The 24,391-nt window shown below is 45.7% G+C and overlaps 1 protein-coding gene across 1 annotated transcript in view; it reads left to right on the top strand.

Moving 5' to 3' along the window:
* The window catches only part of LOC124625417 (otoferlin-like), a 1,049,973-nt gene that overhangs the window by 743,657 nt on the left and 281,925 nt on the right, over positions 1-24,391 (top strand). Inside the window, exons 5-7 of the mRNA XM_047149169.1 lie at positions 5,512-5,752; positions 17,146-17,358; positions 22,205-22,267. Of these exons, the coding sequence (XP_047005125.1) occupies positions 5,512-5,752; positions 17,146-17,358; positions 22,205-22,267 (517 nt within the window). The remainder of the gene's footprint in view (positions 1-5,511; positions 5,753-17,145; positions 17,359-22,204; positions 22,268-24,391) is intronic.

Genomic DNA, 24,391 nt, shown 5'->3' on the forward strand with positions numbered 1-24,391 from the left:
GTCTGGTACCTGCTTGCTGACTTCGACACCGAGACACAGCCATTCCAATGCAAGCCACAGCTACGGTCTACCACTGCAGCTTACTTGGTTTTCGCAGATGAGGAGATGATTAATATGCTGCCAGCCCTGCACCACTGAAGACAGTTCGTGAATGTTCTGCAAGCTGTCATCCCCACACTGTCCAGGCGTGGCACGTCCACACAGGCCCTGGGCATTCCGTGAGGATCTGCTGCAGTCTTTTGTTTGTTTCACGGCAGGAGGCCAGGGCCTGTCCTTCACGACAACCGTCGTACTGGATCCTGCAGTCGACTACATTCACATAAGCGCACAAAGGGCTCTCCACAAGAGGTGTAGAGCCGCCCTGTGCTACAAAAACATTAAGTAACAGACAAGAGCTAATGATCTTCCCCCCTGCAATGCGCCAACGCCACTTACTGACCTGCAGCACCAGCATTACGTCTCAGTGATGAGGTGCATCAGGGGTTCACCACAGCATGCCGATGAGACTGGACGCCCGATAACACTACGAAGCACCAACTTTACTCTGTGCCTTCATCCTGACAATAAAATTCCATTGCAGATATCATTGTGCTACTGACGCTCCGGAGTTAGTATCTTACCACTTCCACGCCACCACTCGGCTCCCTGACCCATAGTGGCCGTGGACAACCCGGTTTGCTGCAGCTTATAAAAGACAGGACTGGTACTGTTAATACTTCCACAATAAAGATGAGTTTAGTTATGTTTAATCACTGAACACGGAGGAAATGAATTGTGATTCTCTTCACATAAAAGGTGTTTATCGCATTATTAAGAGAAATTGCAATGTAACATTCGATTTCATTTCAGTTTGTATGAGTAGTTCGGGCTTGCACAACCTAACATAGCCGTAGCAACAGCATTTACTAGCGCAAATTTTGTTGTCAGCGGAATTAGGCACACGGTTAATTGGTAATCATTGGCACATGCTCATCAGGACAGACTTCATTACAGATCAATTATCGCAGATGTTAAGCTTATCGCAGCTTTTTGTTCAGCTGCAGGCATATACTTCCGTACAGTTTGAAGGTTACTAGAGAACTCTCTCGCGCACAGCCATCAGCTGTACTGTTTTCTATGTAAAAAAAATTTCTTGTAGTAAAAAATTCCTATCCGACGACAAATATGAAGTCAACACGTTTATCACTATTTCTTACTGGCTATGTAGTTTCTGACTTTATCATTTTGTTGACTATGTTTCCACAGTAAAGATGTTGCATACATTTTGTAGTTCACTACTTGGTGACAGAGCCCACTAAGCTATATCGAACAGCACTACACACCTGATACGTAGGAAATATTTATAACTGCTGTTTCATTAATTTTTTAGGTGTTGAATGTTAATACGAGGTAATTTAGGGTGTTAGTTGATTAGAAACAACGGTCGTAAGTGATTGGATAAACCACGTGCAGACGAGTGCTGTAGATGGTTCATGCAATAATTATTGCCTTTGTTCTGGCAGTGTTTACCTCAAGAATCAAGAAGCAATGATTATATGAGGAAGTAAAATAATTGAGGTACAGAGGCAGGGGGGATTTTGTATTACGCTCGAGCTTTTAAATTGCTCACAAATATTTTTGCGCCACCATCATGACTTGCGTACTTTGTTTGAGTAGAGCGCATTTTTTTTCCTCCAATAGTGCACGGGGTCATGCGGTTTGTGTAAACTACCCAAGATGAGAACACGGCTAGTGCCATATGGCGATTTCCCAGAAACTTCGCTCAGTGGAAAGAGAGTCAAAAAATGCGAACACGTACCTCAGGTTATCCAAAGATACTCGATCGCTTATGAGAAAAGTATGGTAAAGGTTTTCTTCGTAATTTAGATGCCTTTTAGAGCGCGACGCCTTCAGCCGAAGTTGTAGCACAGTGACTAGCGTCGCGACCTCTGACATTTGCTCCCCATGTTCGAAAAACTATTTTTATTTTATTTTATTATATTTTATTCAGTTATCTACCCATGTCCGTAAAAGGTTACTACACGAATGTTTCTTATGAACTCTGGTGATGCAAGAGCTTTATTTTAATTGTAAAATTACAACTAGGTTTCACAATAAATGTCATACATTTGTTACATGACAGATGTATGTATTGTATTTTCAGGGATTACAATATTTTTCAGTTCTCGTGCTCTTATATTTCATTCTTATAGCAGTTCTTACATAATTATTATGTTTATTCTTCAGGAAGATTTGGTGCATTCCCTTGAATGGTAGAAACCAATTGTAGAAAAATTCGAACATAGAAATTTCGAATATCACGAGCATGGCGCCAAGGCACGTTTTCTTCGTGGGGATCTCACTCGGGAAAGAAACTTCGTTAACATTTCTGAAGATTTCACGTTTTGTCATTAATTTCTCGGAAAATCACTGGTAACGGATCACTTTAGCCAAAACTGGTGTTTGCAATTGATCATACATACAGTACAGGAAGTTCACCGAACACGATTAACAAATTGTTTTCTCTTTCGTTTATTTTATTATAGGAATGCGTGGTGTCTGTCCTTTCGGACATGAATCCACAACCTTCAGTGCGGACCCACATTTACGTTTGGTCTTCTAGGGAACCTAAAATCAGTGAACATGGAGAAAATGGACGTGGACTGTGGGAGTGTGGGTCGGCCAAGGAGCCGGCCTTAACAAAAACACTGTGTTCAGGTGGTGCAGTGGTTAATGTAACTGCCTAGTATGCAGGAGATCCCCAGCCGGGCACATTTTTTCACTAGTCGTCACTGATTCCGCATAAAGTTTTGATGTAGCTGGTATCATTAGTTCCTTTCCTTTCCTTTCTTTTCTCCCGCTCCACCTTCAAATTACGTAATATTTATTTGTTTTTACTCTTTAAATTCGTTCACCAGAGACACCATCACTAAAAGAATGAGGACAACGTTATTTCAAAATACAGTGGAAAACATTCGCGTAGTCATCTTCAACGGACAAGGGTAGATAAATGAGAAAGGAAAATAAAAACCATAATTGGATTTCGAACATTGGGCGCTAAAGTGTGAAGACACGATGCTACGCACTGTGCCACTGGTCCAGTTGAACTACTCTCATGCTCATAAATTAAGGATAATGCTGATACATGGTGAAACAACGCTCTGGTGGGCGGTTTGCGGCTATAAATCACCTCGGGGTATGTCCATGCGGTGCATTTGACCTGCAATCGTCGCACGATGGCGTTGGCAGCAGTCCACACACGCAGAGGTGTGTTAGTGCATGTCAGAGTACGGTGTAGCGAGTAAGTGTGCAGACGTTCTCAGACATGCTAATGATGAATGTGTGTTGAAAATGGCTAAAAGAACACATATTTATGACGCTATGAGGGGTAGAATACTAGGGCGACTGCAGGCTGGTCAAAGACAGCAGGTCGTACCACGGGCCCTCCGTGTGCCACAAAGTGTGAGCTCACGATTTTGGCAACGATTCCAGTAGACAGGAAACGTGTCCAGGCGCTACAGTACGGGACGTACACAGTGTGCAACACCACAAGAAGACCGATATCTCACCATCAGTGCATGCAGACGGACACGGAGTACTGCAGGTAGTCTTGCTCGGGACCTTACCACAGCCACTGGAACAGTTGTCTCCAGGCACACAGTCTACAGACGACTGAACAGACATGGTTTATTCGCCCGGAGACCTGCAAGGTGCATTCCACTGACCCCTGGTCACAGGAGAGCCCATAATCCCTAGCGTCAAGAACACAGTACATACATGGTCATTGGAACAGGGGTCCCAGATTATGTTCACGGACGAGTCCAGGTATAGCCTGGACAGTGATTCTCGCCGGGTTTTCATCTGGCTTGAACCAGGAACCAGATACTAACCCCTTATGTCCTTGAAAGGGACCTGAATGGTGGTCGTGGTTTGAAGGCGTGGGGTGGGATAATGATTGGTGGACGTACACCCCTGCATTTCTTTTACAGAGAAACTGTAACAGGTCAGGTGTATCGGGACGTTCTTTTGCACCAGTATGTCCGCCTTTTCAGGTGTGCAGTGGGTCGCGCCTTCCTCCTGTTGGATGATAACGCACGGCCTCTCTGATCTGCCAACGTGGAACAGAAGGTATCAGGAGAATTGAGTAGCCTGCCTGTTCTCCAAACCTAAACCCCACGAGCACGTCTGGGATGCTCTCGGTCAACGTATCGCTGCACGCCTTGAAGCTCCTACGACACTTCAGGAGCTCGGACAGGCACTGGAGCAAGAATAGGAGGCTATACCCCAGCAGCTGCTCGACCACCTGATCCAGAGTATGCCAACCCGTTGTGCTGCCTGTGTACGTGTGCACGGTGATCATATCCCATACTGATGTTGGGGTACATGTGCAGGAAACAATGGGGTTTTGCAGCACATATGTTTCAGGACGGTTTTCTCAACTTATCAACAATACCGTGGACTTACAGATCTGTGTCGTTTGTGTTCCCTATGTGCCTATGCTATTAGTAGTTTTGTGTAGTATTGTATTCTATTGTATGTTAACCGGGGACCTAGAAACGACGGAGAGGCTCCATCCCAGCCGCAGCCGCAGTGGTCCATAACCCCACGACGACTACCGCAGTCCACTTCACCCCTCCGCCGCCCCACACCGAACCCAGGGTTATTGTGCGGTTTGGCCCCCGGTGGACCCCCCCAGGAAACGTCTCACACCAGACGAGTGTAACCCCTATGTTTGCGTGGTAGAGTAATGGTGGTGTACGTGTACGCGGAGAACTTGTTTGTGCAGCAATCGCCGACATAGTGTAACTGAGGCGGAATAAGGGGAACCAGCCCGCATTCGCCGAGGCAGGTGGAAAACCGCCTAAAAACCACCCACAGACTGGGGGATTCGTGCCGGGGACCAGGCGCACCTTCCCGCCCGGAAAGCCGTGCGTTAGACCCCACGGGCAACCGGGAGGGTCAGTTTTGTGTAGTGCCACGTTGTGTAGCACCACATTCTAGCCGGCCGCGGTGGTCTCGCGGTTCTAGGCGCGCAGTCCGGAACCGTGCGACTGCTACGGTCGCAGGTTCGAATCCTGCCTCGGATATGGATGTGTGTGATGTCCTTAGGTTAGTTAGGTTTAAGTAGTTCTAAGTTCTAGGGGACTGATGACCACACCAGTTGAGTCCCATAGTGCTCAGAGCCATTTGAACCACATTCTACAATTATCTTTAATTTACGAGCATGAGTGTATATACACACTAAAAGACACGTACAGCACTTCGAAATTTTTGACAGTCGTTTTCTCACAGCCTGTCGAGTACCTACGGACAAGTCGAGACACTGTGTTCACTTATTTTGACCCCTCCTACATTGAGCGAAGTTTCGGCTTATGGCACTTGCCGTTTCTCCTCGTCACTCTGTCAGTACGTAGGAGGGTTTCGCTGTGGGTGCATTGTCGTATTACGGTAAGATGTGTAGAGAGAACAGTGGGGAACGCCGTCGAGGCGGGCAGCTGCAGGCGCATAACACATGACCGCGCGGTGCCTCAGGAGCTCGACGCTGAAGAGCGTGCGCAGCCTGATGCGGCTGGGCAAGCAGCGGCCGTCGCGGCACGACTCTGACGGCGAGGAGGGCGGCGAGGCGCGCCAGCGGCTGCTGTCGGCCGGCGACTCGGCGGGCGACGCGCGCTCCCTGGGCGGCCTGTCGCGGTCGCGCTCGCGGCCCGGCAGCCAGACCTCGCTGTCCTCGGGGCCCGCAGACGCGGACGCCGACGCGCCCACCAGCCCCGCCGCGCCGCCGCCGGACCAGCGCCGGCCCTCCCTCTCCGCAGTGGGCTCCCCCACCCAGGTACTGCCAGCAGCCTCTCTCCACACTGTACCTTCACTAGCGAATTTCAATCCTCCGTCGCTTCCCACATCTCTTGAGAAGCACACCCGACAAAAAAAAATTGAGAAAATGAAGCGTCTACAGCCGTCCTTGTATTGTAGCAACCAGTTTCGGCGCTTCAGTAGCTACGGAAACCATCTGAAAACATTCGTGTCAGCATTCCAACCATTGAGTGATTCGAATGATGACACCAAAGTTTTCAGATAGCCTGCCTAACCAGGTATGTTGGCCACTGATGCGCCATATATACAGGGTGGTCCCTTGATCGTGACCGGCCCAAAAATCTCGCGAAATAAGAGTCAAACGAAGAAACTACAAAGAACGAAACTTGTCTAGCTTGTAGGGGGAAACCAGATGGCGCTATGGTTGGCCCTCTAGATGGCGCTCCCATAGGCCAAACGGAAACCAACTGCATTTTTTAAAATAGGAATCCCCAGTTTTTATTACGTATTCGTGTAGTACGTAAAGAATATGAATGTTTTAGTTGGACCACTTTTTTCGCTTCGTGATAGATGGTGCTGTAATAGTCACAAACATATGGCTCACAATTTTAGACGAACAGTTGGTAACAGGTAGGTTTTTTAAATTAAAATACTGAACGTAGATACGTTTGAACATTTTATTTCGGTTGTTCCAACATGATACATGTACCTTTGCGAACTTATCATTTCAGAGAACGCACGCTGTTACAGCGTGATTACCTGTAAATACCACATTAATGCAATAAATGCTCAAAATGATGTCCGTCAATCTCAGTGAATTTGGCAGTACGTGTAACGACATTCCTCTCAACAGCGAGTAGTTCTCCTTCCGTAATATTCGCACATGCATTGACAATGCGCTGACGCATGTTGTCAGCCGTTGTCGGTGGATCACAATAGCAAATATCCTTCAACTTTCCCCACAGAAAGAAATCCGGCGACGTCAGATCCGGTGAATGTGCGGGCCATGGTATGGTGCTTCGACGACCAATCCACCTGTCATGAAATATTCTATTCAATACCGCTTCAACCGCACGCGAGCTATGTGCCGGACATCCATCATGTTGGAAGTACATCGCTATCCTGTCATGCAGTGAAACATCTTGTAGTAACATCTGTAGAACATTACGTAGGAAATCAGCATACATTGCACCATTTAGATTGCCATCAATAAAATGGGGGCCAATTATCCTTCCTCCCACAATACCGCACCATACATTAACCCGCCAAGGTCGCTGATGTTCCACTTGTCGCAGCCATCGTGGATTTTCCGTTGTCCATTAGCGCATATTATGGCGGTTTACGTTACCACTGTTGGTGAATCACGCTTCGTCGCTAAATAGAACGCGTGCAAAAAATCTGTCATCGTCCCGTAATTTCTCTTGTGCCCCGTGGCAGAATAATACACGACGTTCAAAGTCGTCGCCATGCAATTCCTGGTGCATAGTACTATGGTACGGGTGCAATCGATGTTCATGTAGCATTCTCAACACCGACGTTTTTGAGATTCCCGATTCTCGAGCAATTTGTCTGCTACTGATGTGCGGATTAGCCGCGACAGCAGCTAAAACACCTACTCGGGCATCATCATTTGTTGCAGGTCGTGGTTGACGTTTCACATGTGGCTGAACGCTTCCTGTTTCCTTAAATAACCTACTATCCAGCGAACGGTCCGGACACTTGGATGATCTCGTCTAGGATACCGAGCAGCATACATAGCACACGCCCGTTGGGCATTTTGATCACAATAGCCATACATCAACACGATATCGACCTTTTCCGCAATTGGTAAACGGTCCATTTTAACACGGGTAATGTATCACGAAGCAAATACCGTCGGCACTGGCGGAATGTTACGTGATACCACGTACTTATACGTTTGTGATTATTACAGCGCCAATTATCACAAAGCGAAAAAAGTGGTAAAACTAAAACATTCATTTTTCTTTACGTACTACACGAATATGTAATAAAAAATGGGGGTTCCAATTTAAAAAACGCAGTTGATATCCGTTTGACCTATGGCAGCGCCATCTAGAGGGCCAACCATAGCGCCATCTGGTTTCCCCCTTCGAGCTAGACAAGTTTTGTTCTTTGTAGTTTTTTCGTTTGATGCTTATTTCTGGAGATATTTGGCCTGGTCACTATCAATGGACCACCCTGTATAGGGTTCGTGTCAGCCTCTTCAGCATCAACTACAGCCTGAAGATGGCGCACTGAAACCCCGAAACTAGTTGCTACAAAATAAATAAAGTCATAAGGTCGGCTGTAAGCGTTCCGTTTTCTCTCCTGTCAAAATGGTGGACATACAGAAACTCGATAAAAAAATTGTCACCTCCAAGAGACATCCCACTAACACCGTGTAAGACTGCCTCTACCCTTGAAAATGACCTCAGTTTGGCGAGGAAGAGAGTCTACAAGTTTCTTCGCACATCCCATATCCTCCTGAACCCACTCACTGTTGAACAGATATTGTACTGCTATTGAATTGTGCGCATACTGAGTCCTATGTTGCACACGCTGTTCCTGGTAGTTCCAGACTTTTTCCTTGGGACTACACAGTGTGTCCCAGTCCCGTTAGGACTGCTTTTGTGAAATTCCAAACTGAAATGCAATGTTGTGGTGAGATGCAGCGTTACGATCCTTGAAGTTGCAGCAGCACCTGTGTAGAAGCTCAAAGAGCAGCAGGCGTCCTGGCCGCGAATGTAACAGTGCGTGTCTGACACTCGTCGGAAAATGACGGTGGAGCACCCAGGCAACATCAAATTTCGTGTTAAGTAAGGTAAGTCATCCAATGAAACATTTGATATAATGAATAGTGTTCGTGGTACCTCTTGTTTAAGTCATTCAAATGTTTTCCGGTGGTATGCTGTATTTCGTGACGGCATGGGGAACGTTAAGGAGACACGACGAGCATCAAAGGTACGAAACCGTGCAAAAAAATAGCTGAAGTCATGGCATCAGCTACACGTGTTTCTGCACGACTCATCGAGGAAGTATCAGGAACACCGGAAATAATAGTGTACAGAATTTTGACCGAGAATTTGGACAACACGAAAAGTCTGAATGCGGTTAGGGCCGCACGCACTTTCAGGCGACGACAAACATGGCAGAGTCCAACATTGCAAAGACAGCTTAAAGGCAATCCAAAGTGATAGTAATTTGACGAAATCGATTGTAATTGACAATGAGACATTGCGTTTCTAATACGTGCCCCTTACAAAACGGCTGAGTGCAGCCTGGCTGAGCCCACAGAAGCCGGAGCCAAAGCAAAGGCGCCCGCAGAAGAGTCGTGCTAACCGTTTTCTTCTATTCCAAAGGTATCATTCACAAGAATTTTGTACCAGAAGGTCAAACCGTTAATTCTAAGTATTATCTCGGGGTCCTCCATCGTTTGTGTGCGAGAATTCGCCGAATTCGAGCCGAATACCGAGAGGCAGGCTCCTGATCGCTCCACCACGACAGCGTCCAGCCCACAAAGTGAAGATCATGCGCGAGATTTTGGTTATGGAACGGATCACACACGTGTATTACCACCTTATTCACCCCGTTTTCCCCAGACGACTTCTGCTTCTTCCCCATATTGATGCTGGCAATGAAAGAGGGTTGTCCAGAAAGTAAGTTCCGATAGGTCGCGAAATGGAAACCACAGTGAAAACCAGAAACGTTTTATTTGCAACAGTTAGGTACACCATCCACCAACTTTCTACATAGTCGCCGCTCCAACATCGAGTTTTGTCCTAGTGTTGTATAAACTTTCCAAGATCCTCATCTTAGAAAGCAGCCACCTGTACTTTCGGCCAGTTATCTGCACTGGTCTGCAACTCGTTGTCTGTGGAAAAATTTTGTCTTCATAGCCAGCGGTTTTCTGAGCAGAGATAAGACTCAGGGGGAGCCAATTACGGACGGTATTGTGGGTGATCAAACACTTCTCATCGGAAATGCCGAAGAAGCATCTTCATTGCCCCTCCAGTGTGCGCCAGAGAATTGGCGTGGAGAAGGAACTGCTCGACAGTTGTGATATGTGGGCTGCATGACACAGGCGAATTCTCTAACCAGGCCCGCATTCTTGTTCGGGAGACGCTATACCATACGCATCTTTACGTGCTCACTGTTCACTCAAAACTGAAAAGAGCGACGCGACACGATCGACGGACATACTAGAGACATTGCCCAGCACATCTGTGCAAAGCTTAACCGGATTTTCCCAGTGGTTTCCATTTCGTGAGCGATCGGAACTTACTTTCTGGACAACCCTCGTTTACTAAAAGGCATGCGAGATTAGGTTTTAAAGGCCCGTCTTACTAGAGACGGAGCGAAAGCTTGGAATGCTTCAGGGATGGGAAACGAAATCGGCCGTGCCCTTCCAAAGTAACATTCCAGGATTTGCCTGGAGCGATTTAGGAAAATCACGGGAAACTTAAATCTGGATGGCCAGATGCGAATTCGAAATTATATACTCTACAGATATTACGAAAACAAAACCACACCTGTGTCAGCTCAGCATTGCGGCACTTTGAGCTCGCTCCGACCCATGTTTGATCTGTAAAGACGAACTCAGTCACGCATATTGTTTGCAGCAATCAAATATCGAAAACCAGAGTGAGAAGCATAACGCACAAATGCAATAATTAGGCATAAGATGGAACTTGTACTTTTAAATTCGAGTAATGATTCTCAAATACACCAAATATTGACTTAATTGTACCAAGCTAAATTTTATTTACTTTTGTTGACTTCATAACTGGAGTCAGTTTCTTAAACGCGCATTTAAGTTTTCGGAGCTACGCAAAAGTTTTTATTTTACTGAAAATTACGTGCAGACATCAAATTCGCTCCTTCCATTCAACAATGAGATAGGCTGACGTTTTTTCTTCGTTCCTTTCTAGTGAAATAGGACCCTGGGCAGACTAGATGTAATACTTGTTTACCGACCACCCAGTAAGTTACATTCGTTCCTTTCTAGTGAAATAGGACCCTGGGTAGACTAGATGTAATACTTGTTTACCGACGACCCAGTAAGTTACATGCTGAACATAGTGCGGACCTCAGAGTCCGTAGAATTATCGTCATTGCTTAGTATACAAACATCTCCAATACATTCATCATATTGCTTTGACTACATTTAAGAAAGTTAACAACATTTAGACCACATGCATGGTGCAATATGACCTGCTACGTAGCATGACACTGTGTAACTTAATCGAATAACAGAGAAAAAAGCAATCAGGGCCGGTTCGAGAACGTATTTCCACACAAGTGACGTGTCACTTGGCTCTTTCCCCACCTACCTCTTCTCGTGTGTTTTCCTATGTGTTAATTTTCGCCACTGAAGCGCCAAAGAAACTGGTATAGGCAAGCGTATTCAAATACAGAGATATGTAAACAGGCAGAATACGGCACTGCGTTCGGCATCTCATACGTAAGACAACAAGTGTCTGGCGCAGTTGTTAGGTCAGTTACTGCTGCTACAGTGGCAGGCTATCAAGATTTAAGTGAGTTTGAACGTGGTGGTTTAGTCGGTGCACGAGTGATGGGACACAGCATCTCCAAAGTAGCGATGAAGTGGGGATTTTCCCGTACAACATTTCACGAATGTACCGTGAATATCAAAAATTAGGTAAAACATCAAATCTCCGACATCGCAGCGACCGGAAAAGATCCTGCAAGAACGGGACCAACGACGACTGAAGAGAATCATTCAACTTGACAGAAGTGCAACCCTTCCGCAGTTTGTTGCAGATTTCAATGCTAGGCCATCAACGAGCGTCAGCATGCGAACCATTCAACGAAACGTCATCAATATGGGCTTTTGGAATCGAAGGCTCACTCGTGTACCCTTGATGATTGCACGACACAGAGCTTTACGCCTCGCCTGGGATCGTCAACACCAACACTGGACTGTTGATGATTCTAAACATGTTGCCTCGTCGGACGAGTCTCGTTTCAAATTGTATCGAACGTATGGACGCGGACGGGTATGGAGACAACCTCATGAATCCATGGACCCTGGATGTCAGCGGAGGACTGTTCAAGCTGGTGGAGGCTCTGTGAAGTTATGTGGCTTGTGCATTTGGAGTGATATGGGACCCCTGATACGTCTAGGCACAACTCTGACAATACGCACGTAAGCATCCTGTCTGATCATTTGCATCCATTCATGTCAATTGTGCATTCCGACGGACTCGGGCAATTGCAGCAAGACGATGCTATACATCACACGTCCAGAATTGCTGCAGAGTGGCTCCAGGAACAATCTTCTGAGTTTAAACACTTCCGCTGGCCACCAAACTCCGTAGACATGAACATTATTGAGCATATCTGGGATGAGTTGCAACGTGCTGTTCAGAAGAGACCTCCGCCCCCTCGTACTCTTACGGATTTATGGACAGCCCTGCAGGATTCATGTTGTCAATTCCCTCCAGCTCTACTTCAGACATTATTCGAGTCCATCCCACGTTGTGTTGCGGCACTTCTGCATGCTAGAGGGGTCCTACACGATATTAGGCAGGTGTACCAGTTTCTTTGTCTCTTCAGTGTATGACGCACCTTGTACACAAATTTAGCGCTTCAGTACAGAATCGGTTACAGTAAACAGTAACTGTAAGATAACATTATTTGTACTTTATATCACTACCAATAAATCCCACCTCTCCTCACTCACACTGAACGTCTCCGAAGAAGTTAGCCGCGCGGAGTAGCCGAGCGGTCTGAGGCGCCTTTTCACTTTCCGCGCGGCTCCCCCCGTCGGAGATTCGAGTCCTCCCTCGGGCATGGGTGTGTGTGTTGTTCTCAGGGTAAGTTGGTTTGAGTTAGATTAAGTAGTGTGGACGCTTAGGGACCGATGACCTCAATAGTTTGGTCCCCTAAGACCTTACCACAAATTTCCAGTTTTCCGAAGAACTTACACCAATCGCAAACGTGACTCCGATAACCTTATAGTTTCCTCTCAAATTTTGGATACCGGTAAGCTGCCGTGCATCTATCTACACACCCCACAAACCTTGCACGTGCATACCCTCCACATTCTCCACCAAAGAAATTTCAACCAGCTCTCCCTCCCAGAGAATGAAGTCCGTCGCGACACTTGCCCACCCTACCAACCCTAAACCAACCCCAGCCATCCTACCTCATCAGGCTCCCTTTCCCTCCCCTTCCTACATTTCCCTAACTCTTTTTGCCTTGCACTTTTTTCCTAACCCCTTTTCCCCATCATATTATACCCTCACCGATATGTCCATCCACTCCTCCCTTCTTGTTCCTGAACAGTCACTCCTACCAGTCGTCCATCCTTATACCGCTATCCTCCTGCACCTCTCAACGACCAGCCTTTTCTTCTTCGACAACCGACTACCCATCCCAGGGAATGCATTTCAGGTTTTAGTGACAGTGAAGGGTTTCTCATAAAGATCATTGTTTTATATATCGTGTTTTAGATGTACTCTTGCTGCTTTTCATTTTACCTTGTTATTATTACTGTTTTTAAATTAAACATGAAGAAAGCTATGTTTCTTACATAAGAGAGGTAATCGGAAAGCAAAGTCTGACTGGGTGCGGAATGGAAACCAAAGTGACAATCCGATGAAGCTTTGCACAGATGTGTTGGGCAGCGCCTGTAGTATGCCAATCCATCGCGTCACATCGCTCTTTTCAGTTCTGACCGCACAGTGAGCACGTAAAGATGCCTAGAAAATTGTGTCTCCCGCCAAGTACACTAGTGCCCAAAATTAAAGCAACAAACCAAAATTTTGCAAGATTGTTTTATTTTTCCACAAAACAGTATAAACAGTTATAACAAAGTAGAAACAATATAAAGAATATGGAACGTAAACTTTACACACAAATTCCGACAACTGGTTACTGCGCTTAGTATGGGGTGTGACCACCTCTGGCAGCACTTCAGGCTTGCCAAACGACGGGGCATGCTGTGAATGATGCCATCAATCTCATGTTGAGGCAATAATGCCCATTCTTCCTGCAGCGCTGCTCGCAAGTCAAGGCGCGTGATTGGTGGATGCTGATGTGATGCAACCCGTCTCCCTACTGCGTTCCAAATGGGCTCTATGCAATTCAAATCGGGAGAGCGAGCACACCATACCATGCGTGCAATATCTTCCGTTTCCAGGAAAACATCAACCACCCGTGCTCTATAAGATCGAGCATTATCGTGCAGCAATACGCAGTCTGGGCCAACAGACATTGCAACAACCGCACGTGAGGTCTCAAGATCTCGTCACGGTACCTGACAGCAGTTAAACCTTGCCCATTTAACCGTACACGTTCATGAAGAGGTGTTCGAATGGTCAACAAAATCCCTGCCCACAACGTTAGGAATCCTCCTCGATATGGGTCTCTCTCCACAATGTTTGAGTCCCGAAATCGTGTTTCACGTTACCTCCAGATGCTGTCCAGACCAAATCGGGACTCACCTGTGAAAAGAACATTGGCCCACTCTTCCAGTCGCCCATGTGGCATGTTGACGGCACCACTCTAGACGTTCTCTTCTGTGAAGACTCATCAGAGGCACACATACAGCATGTCTGCGACAATAAAGGTCACTCTGTCAAAGCCTTCTGCACACTGTTTGCCTCGATACAACACGTCCAGTGGATGCTGCGAGGTCAGATGCCAGTTGCCGTGCAGTACTAAGGCGGTACCGTCGTGCTCTTACAGCTAGATAACGGTCCTCTCTTTCTGGTGTTCCTCGTAGTCGGTCCCGCCCTGGTCTTCGGGATATAGTTTCGGTCTCCATAAAGTGTCACCATATCGAAAAAAACAACAGAACGATTCACATTAAGCCATTGGGCCACATCAGATTGCGACTGTTCTGCTTCCATTCTTCCCGTGGCCCTCCATCACAGAGAGCCTGGCAGGCGTCTTCTCTGTCCCCTATTGCACCGTCCGTGACAGTGTACACAGCGATTCCGTTTGACAGGTGCCCTGACGTCATCGATGGCGTGGTTTTCCGTTGATCGAAATGGCATCTTCCATTCAGGACACGATCATAAGGACATCTGTTGACTTGAAACTTTCCTGGCAGATTAAAACTGTGTGCCGAGCCGAGACTCGAGCTCTGGACCTTTGCCTGTCACGGGCAAGTACTCTACCAACTGAGCTACACAAGCAAGATTTAATTCCGCCACTACCTCGTTCCTACCTTCCAAACTTCGCTCAGTTGGTACACGTGCCCGCGAAAGGCAAAGGGCCCGAGTTCGAGTCTCGGTCCGGCACACAGTTTTAATCTGCCAGGTAAGTTTCATGTCAGCGCACACTCCGCTGCAGAGTGAAAATTTCATTCTGTAAACATCCCCCAGGCATTCTGGAAACATCCCCCAGGCTAAGCCATGTCTCCACAGTATCCTTTCTTCCAGTTCTGCAAGGTATGGAGGAGAGCTTCTGCGAAGTTTGGAAGCTAGGAGACGAGGTACTGGCGGAATTAAATCTGTGAGGACGGGTCTGAGTCGTGCTTGAGTAGCTCAGTTGGTAGAGCACTTGCCCGTGAAAGGCAAAGGTCCCGAGTTCGAGTCTCGGTCCGGCACACAGGTTTAATCTGCCAGGAAAGTTTCATATCAGCGCACACTCCGCTGCAGAGTGAAAATTTCATTCTGTAAACATCCCCCAGGCATTCTGGAAACATCCCCCAGGCTAAGCCATGTCTCCACAGTATCCTTTCTTCCAGGAGTGCTAGTTCTGCAAGGTATGGAGGAGAGCTTCTGCGAAGTTTGGAAGCTAGGAGACGAGGTACTGGCGGAATTAAATCTGTGAGGACGGGTCTGAGTCGTGCTTGAGTAGCTCAGTTGGTAGAGCACTTGCCCGTGAAAGGCAAAGGTCCCGAGTTCGAGTCTCGGTCCGGCACACAGGTTTAATCTGCCAGGAAAGTTTCATATCAGCGCACACTCCGCTGCAGAGTGAAAATTTCATTCTGGAAACATGTGTTGACAATTTGTACGATTATATCGTGAATTAGACACAGGACGGGGAAATAGTGGTATCTTGCTTTAATTTTGGTCACCATTTTATGAGGACCTGGCGAGAGACTTCGCCTGATATCCTGTAGCCCACATAACGTAATTATCATGCGTTTTCTTGTTCATGACAATCTCTGACTCACTATGTAGGGGCAAAGAAGAAGTTCCTGCAGCGTTTTACGTGGAAAGTGTGTGGCCAATGCAGCCCGTAATTGGCTTCCCCTGAGTTTCATCTCTGCTCACACCGCTGGTTATGAAGACAACACTTCGGCACAGACAGCGGGCTGTAGACCAGCGTAGATAATTAGCGGAAAGCACAGGCGGCTGCCTTCTATGATGAGGATACGGGAAAGTTAGTACAACGCTATGACAAGTGTGTAAGTCACAACGGCGACTATGTAGAGAAGTAGCTGGGAGATGTAGCTAACTGATGCAAATAGCCGGCCGGGGTGGCTGAGCGGTTCTAGGCGCTACAGTCTGGAACCGCGCGACCGCTACGGTCTCAGGTTCGATTCCTGCCTCGGGAATGGATGTGTGTGATGTCCTTAGGTTAGTTAGGTTTAAGTAGTTCTAAGTTCTAGGGGACTGATGACCTCAGAAATTAAGTCCCATAGTGCTCAGAGCCATTTGATTTTGCTGCGAAAAAAACATTTTTTATTTTCACAGTGGTTCCCATTTCGCGACTAATCGGACCTTACTTTCCGAATAGCCCTCGTATATAAAAAAACATCCACAACTATCACCTTTACAAAAAATTTTAAACCGCTTGTAAATATCTCACCTTTATGTTAGTGTTTTTCCATCTCAGCTAGTTTCGCTTGTCATTTGTCTGAAGAGCGGGTTTAATGTACCGCTAACAGCCTCCCCACCTCCCTGCCTAGCCTATAGGGAGTGAGAGTGATGAAATAACAATAAAGAAAAAACAACCAATAAACAAGCATCTGTCCCGCCTATTTCAGTATTTTGTGTTCGACTTCCACTAATCTCCAATGAAGCTCTCCTATAAAATAATATCGATAACTTGCTTGCCCTGCGTCTAATTGTAGCTCAGAGGCGTTAGTTGTCAACTGAGAGCGGCTCCACTTGGACGTTTCTTTTTACTCGGCGCTTTTTTGTACAAAAAGGAAGTGCGAGTAGTAAGAAATGGTAAAGTGGAGTGTCTCCGGTCCCACATCTTTGCACTAAGAGCAGACGGGAGTCGGGATGAAAGGACAATCACAGACGGAGACACTGTCAAAGGAAGAGGATCTCGGGAGAGAATAGGGCCGCCGCAGCGGCAACTGAGGCGGGACTTTAGTGCTGGCGCGGCGCGGCGGTAAGCCGGTGTGACGTACGGTTTGTGGCGCAGGGTGCGACCAGGTCCCGGCCTCGGACGCCGCTGGTCAGCGCGTCGCCGCACGCGGCCGCGCTCAAGGCGCTGGACTTCCAGCTGTGCGTCACCGTCATAGAGGCCCGCCAGCTCGCCGGCCTCAACATGGACCCCGTCGTCTGCGTGCAGGTCGGCGACCAGCGCAAGTACACCAGCGTCAAGGAATCCACCAACTGCCCCTACTACAATGAGGTACGTCGCTTCTCCACCAGCTTCTTTTCTTCTGTGGTGACTCTCATCACCCTTCCAGATTAGCACCTTCAATCCTTCTCTTACATCGGCTCACGAACTATACTCACCAGTAGTTATACAGCGTAGGCCTCACCCGTAAAACACTAACAATAATAACTGTATAGCTCGATTTAACAGGTTCACGCCGGCGCTGGGAATTGAGTTTCTCGTTGCGGAGCGGCAAGCGTGTTCATGCTTTCCTCCATGTGGCAGGAATGCTTTTCTTGTTTCTCACCTTAGCATAACGATCGTACTCAAACGCCCTAGGCTACTATTTCAATATTAAGTTCGTGCATACCTTCATAGCATTCTTCCGTAAGTTTAATAAACACAAAAGATACGCATAACAGAGACTTCAGTCATCAACAATATACACTACTGGTCATTAAAATTGCTACACCAAGAAGAAATGCAAATGATAAACGGGTATTCATTGGACAAATATATTATACTAGAACTGACATGTGGTTACAGTTTCACGCAATTTGGATGCATAGATCCTGAGTAATCAGTACCCAGAATAACCATCTCTAGCCGTAATAACGGCCTTGATACGCCTGGGCATTGAGTCAAACAGAGCTTGGATGGCGTGTACAGGTACAGCTGCCCATGCAGCTTCAACACGATACCACAGTTCATCAAGAGTAGTGACTGGAATATTGTGACGAGCCAGTTGCTCGGCCTCCATTGACCAGACGTTTTCAATTGGTGAGAAATCTGGAGAATGTGCTGGCCAGGGCAGCAGTCGAACTTTTTCTGTGTCCAGAAAGGCCTGTACAGGACCTGCAACATGCGGTCGTTCATTATCCTGCTGATATGTAGGGTTTCGCAGGAATCGAATGAAGGGTAGGGCCACGGGTCGTAACACATCTGAAATGTAACGTCCACTGTTCAAAGTGCCGTCAATGCGAACAAGAGGTGACCGAGACGTGTAACCAATGGCACCCCATACCATCACGCCGGGTGATACGCCAGTATGGCGATGACGAATACACGCTTCCTATATGCGTTCACCGCGATGTCTCCAAACACGGATGCGACCATCATGATGCTGTAAACAGAACCTGGATTCATCCGAAAAAATGACGTTTTGCCATCCATGCACCCAGGTTCGTCGTTGAGTACACCATCGCAGGAGCTCCTGTCTATAAAGCAGCGTGAAGGGTAACCGCAGCCATGATCTCCGAGCTGATAGTCCACGCTGCTGCAAACGTCGTCGCACCGTTCGTGCAGCCGGCCGGTGTGGCCAAGCGGTTCTAGTCGATTCAGTCTGGAACTCCGCGACCGCTACGGTGGCAGGTTCGAATCCTTCCTCGGGCACTGATGTGTGTGATGTCTTTAAGCTGGTAAGGTTTACGTAGTTCTAAGTTCTAGGGGACTGATGACCTAAGATGTTAAATCCCATAGTGCTCAGAGCCATTTTTGTTTTTGAACGTTCGTACAGATGATTGTTGTCTTGCAAACGTCCCCATCTGTTGACTCAGGGATCGAGACGTGGCTGCACGATCCGTTACAGCCATGCGGATAAGATGCCTGTCATCTCGACTGCTAGTGATACGAGGCCGTTGGGATCCAGCACGGCGTTCCGTATAACCATCCTGAAACCACCGATTCTATATTCTGCTAACAGTCATTGGATCTCGACCAACGCGAGCAGAAATGTCGCGATACGATATACCGCAATCGCGATAGGCTACAATGTGACCTAAATCAAAGTCGGAAACGTGATGGTACGCATTCTCCTCCTTACACGAGGTATTTTGGCAATCAATGAAACAGATATTCCATTTAATTCACTAGTTATAGAGATATGACGTATTAGGTTTATGCAGTAGCGCTCAAAAGTACTTTATATCAAGCCTTAGTTGCAGTTACATAAAGGTAAGCGTGTAATAGAAAAAAAAACTGCCAGTAGATTATTGAAAAGTATGTAATTATAATTCATTAAGCACAAAACTACATTTAGTTTATACAAAATTAATTTACATCAAAACAGAAATTACAATCTGCCTAGCTCAAAAGTAATTTGTATCTTTCATTATGTAACAATAATACAAAACTATCTTTGAATCTGAAGAACAAATCAGCGTTTCGTTCCATACCCATGGGCTTTAATCACAGCTGCATATCTATTTGGCGTTGAATCCACAAGCTTTTGTTATCGGTCAAGTGGGAATTTTGAATATTCGTTCAGTGCAGCACCAGAAAACTGAGCGTTTTACAGTAGAGACATAAGCGTTCAGTCCATGATGATGCTCCATGTCATCCCAAATTAGCCGAGCCGATTTCCTTCGATCCACAGTCAACTGCTTAAAATCATTCTGCCCTCCATCCTTGTTTTTCGAGGACGACCTGACTTTGGTTACTAGCTACTGTTCCATCCCGTTTCCGCCGTCGAATCCACACGGTTATTAGACTGAAGCGCCAAAGAAACTGGTATAGGCATGCGTATTCAAATACAGAAATGTAAATTGGCGGAATACGGCTCTACGATCGGCAACGCCTATATCAGACAAGTGTCTGGCGCAGTTGTTAGATCGGTTACTGCTGCTGCAAAGGAAGGTTATCATGATTTAAGTGACTTTGGACGTGGTGTTATAGCAGACGCAGGAGCGACGGTGCACACCATCTCCGAAGTAGTGATGAAGTGGGGATTTTCCCGTATTTCCACTTCACGAGTGTACCGTGAATATCAGGAAACCGCTAAAACAATCTCCGACATCGCTGCGACCGGAAAAAGACCCTGCAAGAACGAGACCGACAACGAGTAAAGAGAATCGTTCAACGTGACAGAAGTGCAACCCTTCCACAATTTGCTGCAGATTTCAATGCTGAGCCATCAACAAGTGTCAGCGTGCGAAACATTCAACGAAACATTATCGATATGGGTTTTCGGAATCGAAGGCCCACTCGCGTACCCCTGATGACCGCATGATACAAAGCTTTAGGTCTCGCCTGGGTACGCCGGCCGCGGTGGCCGAGCGGTTCTAAGCGCTTCAGTCCGGAACCACGCGGCTGCTGCGGGAAATTGCAACAGGACAATGCGACACCACACACGTCTAGAATTGCTACTGAGTGTCTCCAGTAACACTCTTGTGAGTTTAAACACTTCCGCTGGCACCCAAACTCCCCAGACATGAACACTATCGAGCATATCTAGGGTGCCTTGCAACGTGCTGTTCAGAAGAGATCTCTACCTCCTGGTACTCTTACGGATTTATGGACAGCCCTGCAGGGTTCATTGTGTCAGTTCCCTCCAGCACCACTGCAGTCCCCAGTAGAGTCCATGCCACGTCGTGTTTGCTGCACTTCTGCGTGCTCGCGGGGGTGCTACACGATATTACGCAGGTGTATCAGTTTCTTTGGCTCTTCAGTCTATTTGGGATGTGCTATAGTCCCTAGCAACGCTAGACTGCGTCTTTCTGTTCTTCGTCTACATCTACATCTACATCTACATGGATACTCTCCAAATCACACTTAAGTACCTGGCTGAGGGTCCATCGAACCATCTTCACAATAATTCTCTATTGTTCCACTCTCGAACAGCGCGCCGAAGAAACTAGCAGCTATATCTTTCCATGCGAGCTCTGATTTCCTTTACGTTATTATCATGATCGTTTCTTCTTACGTAGGTCGGTGTCAAGAAAATAATTTCACATTCGGAAGAGGAAGTTGGTGATTGTAATTTCGGGAAAATATTCCGCCGCAACGAAAAACTCCTTCGTTTTAATGGTGTCCATCCCAAATCCTGCCTCATGGCCGTGACACCCTCAACCCTATTTCGCGATAATACAAAACGTGCTGCTCTTCTTTGAACTTTCTCGATGTACTCCATCAATCCTATCTGGTAAGGATCCCAGATCGCTCAGCAGTACTCCAAGAGTGTACTCATGGCCTGCAGAACATCTTGTCTCACATCAAGCGAGTATGCTTTGTGTTTTGGCATGCTTCTAGTTGTCACTACAAATGAACAAACACTGAATGCCTAATTTATATTTGTTAATGAATTCCGCTCCGCCAAAGTAAATTACAAAGTACTTTTGAGCTAAAAGAATATGTACTTATTTTTTTATTTTATGACGTTGCTTCTTTACTAGACATGTAACCACAGCGGGTGATGGAGTGACACAGTTATACGCGTTACCCTGTTGTGACTGTATGCAAACAGCACTAACAACATAACACCGCAACCACAAAATACTTTTGAGCGCTACTGTAACTGTTTCCTTGGAGGGGAAAAATTTCAACTGTTTCAAGAAAATATAACTTTGAATCTAATTACAATTAAGAACAAACTTTTGAAATGCTTAGAGACATTACAGAACTGTACATACCATATTTGAATTACAGTTTTTTACGTGATTTTTTTTAGGACACAGAGACTTGAAAGTGATTTTCTATCGCCGAGGTGACCGAAGCTCAGCGATGTTTTCCTGCAGTCTGACTTTTTGAGCTAGATCGCACAAGCCTCTCCTACATGACCGATTCTTCATTGACTTTACAAACCATCCTTAGATTTCCTTAATAATTACATTATGTGATATTTAAGAAATACTACCGATTATAAAATTAGTTTACTACTACCGTTCTGAGGGTTTATCCCACTGATGTGTAGTCTACTAGCATGCGCTAGTTTTTCAGGATGTGCATTGAATGGTTCAAAAACTTATAAAAATCTCTTTCATATTTTCTCGGCAGCAAATCTTAGGATTCAATTAAGTATTCGTAACATAAAAAAGTAACTCTAAAATAAAACTGTTTGAACATCCTATTGTCAAAAAACTAACTTGTGTCTTGCTTGTTCCAGTATTTTGTGTTCGACTTCCACATGCCTCCAATCATGCTCTTCGATAAAATCATAACACTTTCAGTAAGTATACAGTCATGATTTTGCTCTAAATTTAGTATTCAGTTATACTTTGGTACGAAAATTCAAGAAGCACATTACTTATATTGCTTTGTAAAATGAAATTGATACTGCTCGATTATCTTTCATTAAATTCGATAATGAAAATTCATCTGAAGTATGAGACAGAATTTTCTCACTCTATCTTTGTTATAGATTAAGATAATAAAGCTTTAGACGCTAAATCCAGATGTGCGCGTAGCTGTTGATCTACTCCAATATTAACAAGGGGTATGTCTGAGTCAGACACGTCGAATCGATTCGGCTCATATTTGGCAGATGGATTGTGTACGACATAAAATGAAAGACTATAAGATATTTTGTCTCTATGTCACTCCAGTTTCTGAGGAAACCACACCTAAAGTTCATGACTCGTAATCGACTCAAAACTGACGGTATCGTTGGTAATTGAAAGTTGAGCATTTTTCATCATCATATGGAGGGTCCGCAAACGCGTAATTTCCTCGAAATCGAGGAAAAAAATCTCTGTTTAATGAAAGCGCCCCTGATGTAGAATGAGGAGATCAGTGTTTAACGTCCCTTCGACAGCGAGATCATTAGAGATGAAGCACAAGCTCGGATTAGGGAAGGATGGGAAGGAAATCGGCCTCACCCTTTCGAAGGAACCATCTGACATTTGCTTGATGTGATTTAAGGAAATCACGGAAAACTTAAATCAGGATGGCCGGACGCGGGTTTGAACAGTCATCCTCCCGAATGCGAGTCCAATATGCTAAACACTACTCTACGTAGCTACCCCTTGGTGTAGGAACCAATGCATCTGGCTGGGGAGTAGACAATCTGTGTTCGATTCCCACATTCATTCTGCAGATTTTTTTTTCTGTATCGGCATTGGTAAGGTAATTAATCAGGAATAACAACAAGGTAGGTAAACAAATTTTTCAAACGACTTGGATTACTAACGAATCAAAATTTTAATCCTGGTTGCCTTACAACAGTGGTAGTGAACATTGTCTCTGCCGCCTACTAGCGGACGCTCCAGATTCCATGGTGGTGGTAGGCGGTAGGAGTTTTAAAAACCATTTTCCTTAGGTTGTCATAAATTTTGACATTAAGTATTTGGTAAGTAATTATTATTATTACATGCCTTGACTTGCTGCAACTGTACTTTACAAATTTTATAAAATAAAATTACTTCTCTACTTCACCAATCACCATTACTGTGGAACGGGTGGGCGGTTAGAAAAATTTACTGGTAACAGAGATACTCGTAAAAATAGTGGGTGGTGTATAAAAAAAGTTGATTACCCTGTCTCAAAGTGACTCTTTTACTCATTCTATTACGTGTCCTCACTTTCTTTCGGACAATTACATGGATGTCATATTATCATCCTACTCGTGGCACGAAGGAAATCTAATGAATGCAGTCTTCGTGCAACAACACCGTTGTTTCTGGAAATTTGGCGGATATTGACTTGGTTTACATTTTAAAATACTTCTTTCTCGAGATTTAGTTTTAATGCATACAATAAAACCATCTGAATAAATGGTTCTTGATATTTTAATTCTTTGTTAATCCGAATCATTGAGAAAATTATTTGCCTACCTTGTTATTATTCTATATTGATTAGCTTATTAACTCTTCTGTTTCTATGAATATCGATAGGGAAAAATACACAAATTAAAAAAAAATTGCAGAATGTGTTTGCGAATCGAACACAGGTTATCTGCTTCCCAGCCACAGGCCGTGATAGCTACGCCAGCGGCGCTTTCGGTGACCAGCGTTTATCTTAAACGTACATAAGCGACAGTCGTAACAGCTTCTTTCCTCGATATCGAGGAAAATATTCATTTGCGGACCCCCAATGTTGTGTTGTTGTGGTCTTCAGTCCTGAGACTGGTTTGATGCAGCTCTCCATGCTACTCTATCCCGTGCAAGCTTTTTCATCTCCCAATACGTACTGCAGCCTACATCCTTCTAAATCTGTTTAGTGTATTCATCTCTTGGTCTCCCTCAACGATTTTTACCCTCCACGCTGCCCTCCAATACTAAATTGGTGATCCCTTGATGCCTCAGAACATGTCCTACCAACCGGTCCCTTCTTCTAGTCAAGTTGTGCCACAAAC

The sequence above is a fragment of the Schistocerca americana genome, chromosome 1 (genome assembly GCF_021461395.2).
Source record: "Schistocerca americana isolate TAMUIC-IGC-003095 chromosome 1, iqSchAmer2.1, whole genome shotgun sequence".
In the NCBI taxonomy this organism is placed as follows: Eukaryota; Metazoa; Arthropoda; class Insecta; order Orthoptera; family Acrididae; genus Schistocerca; species Schistocerca americana.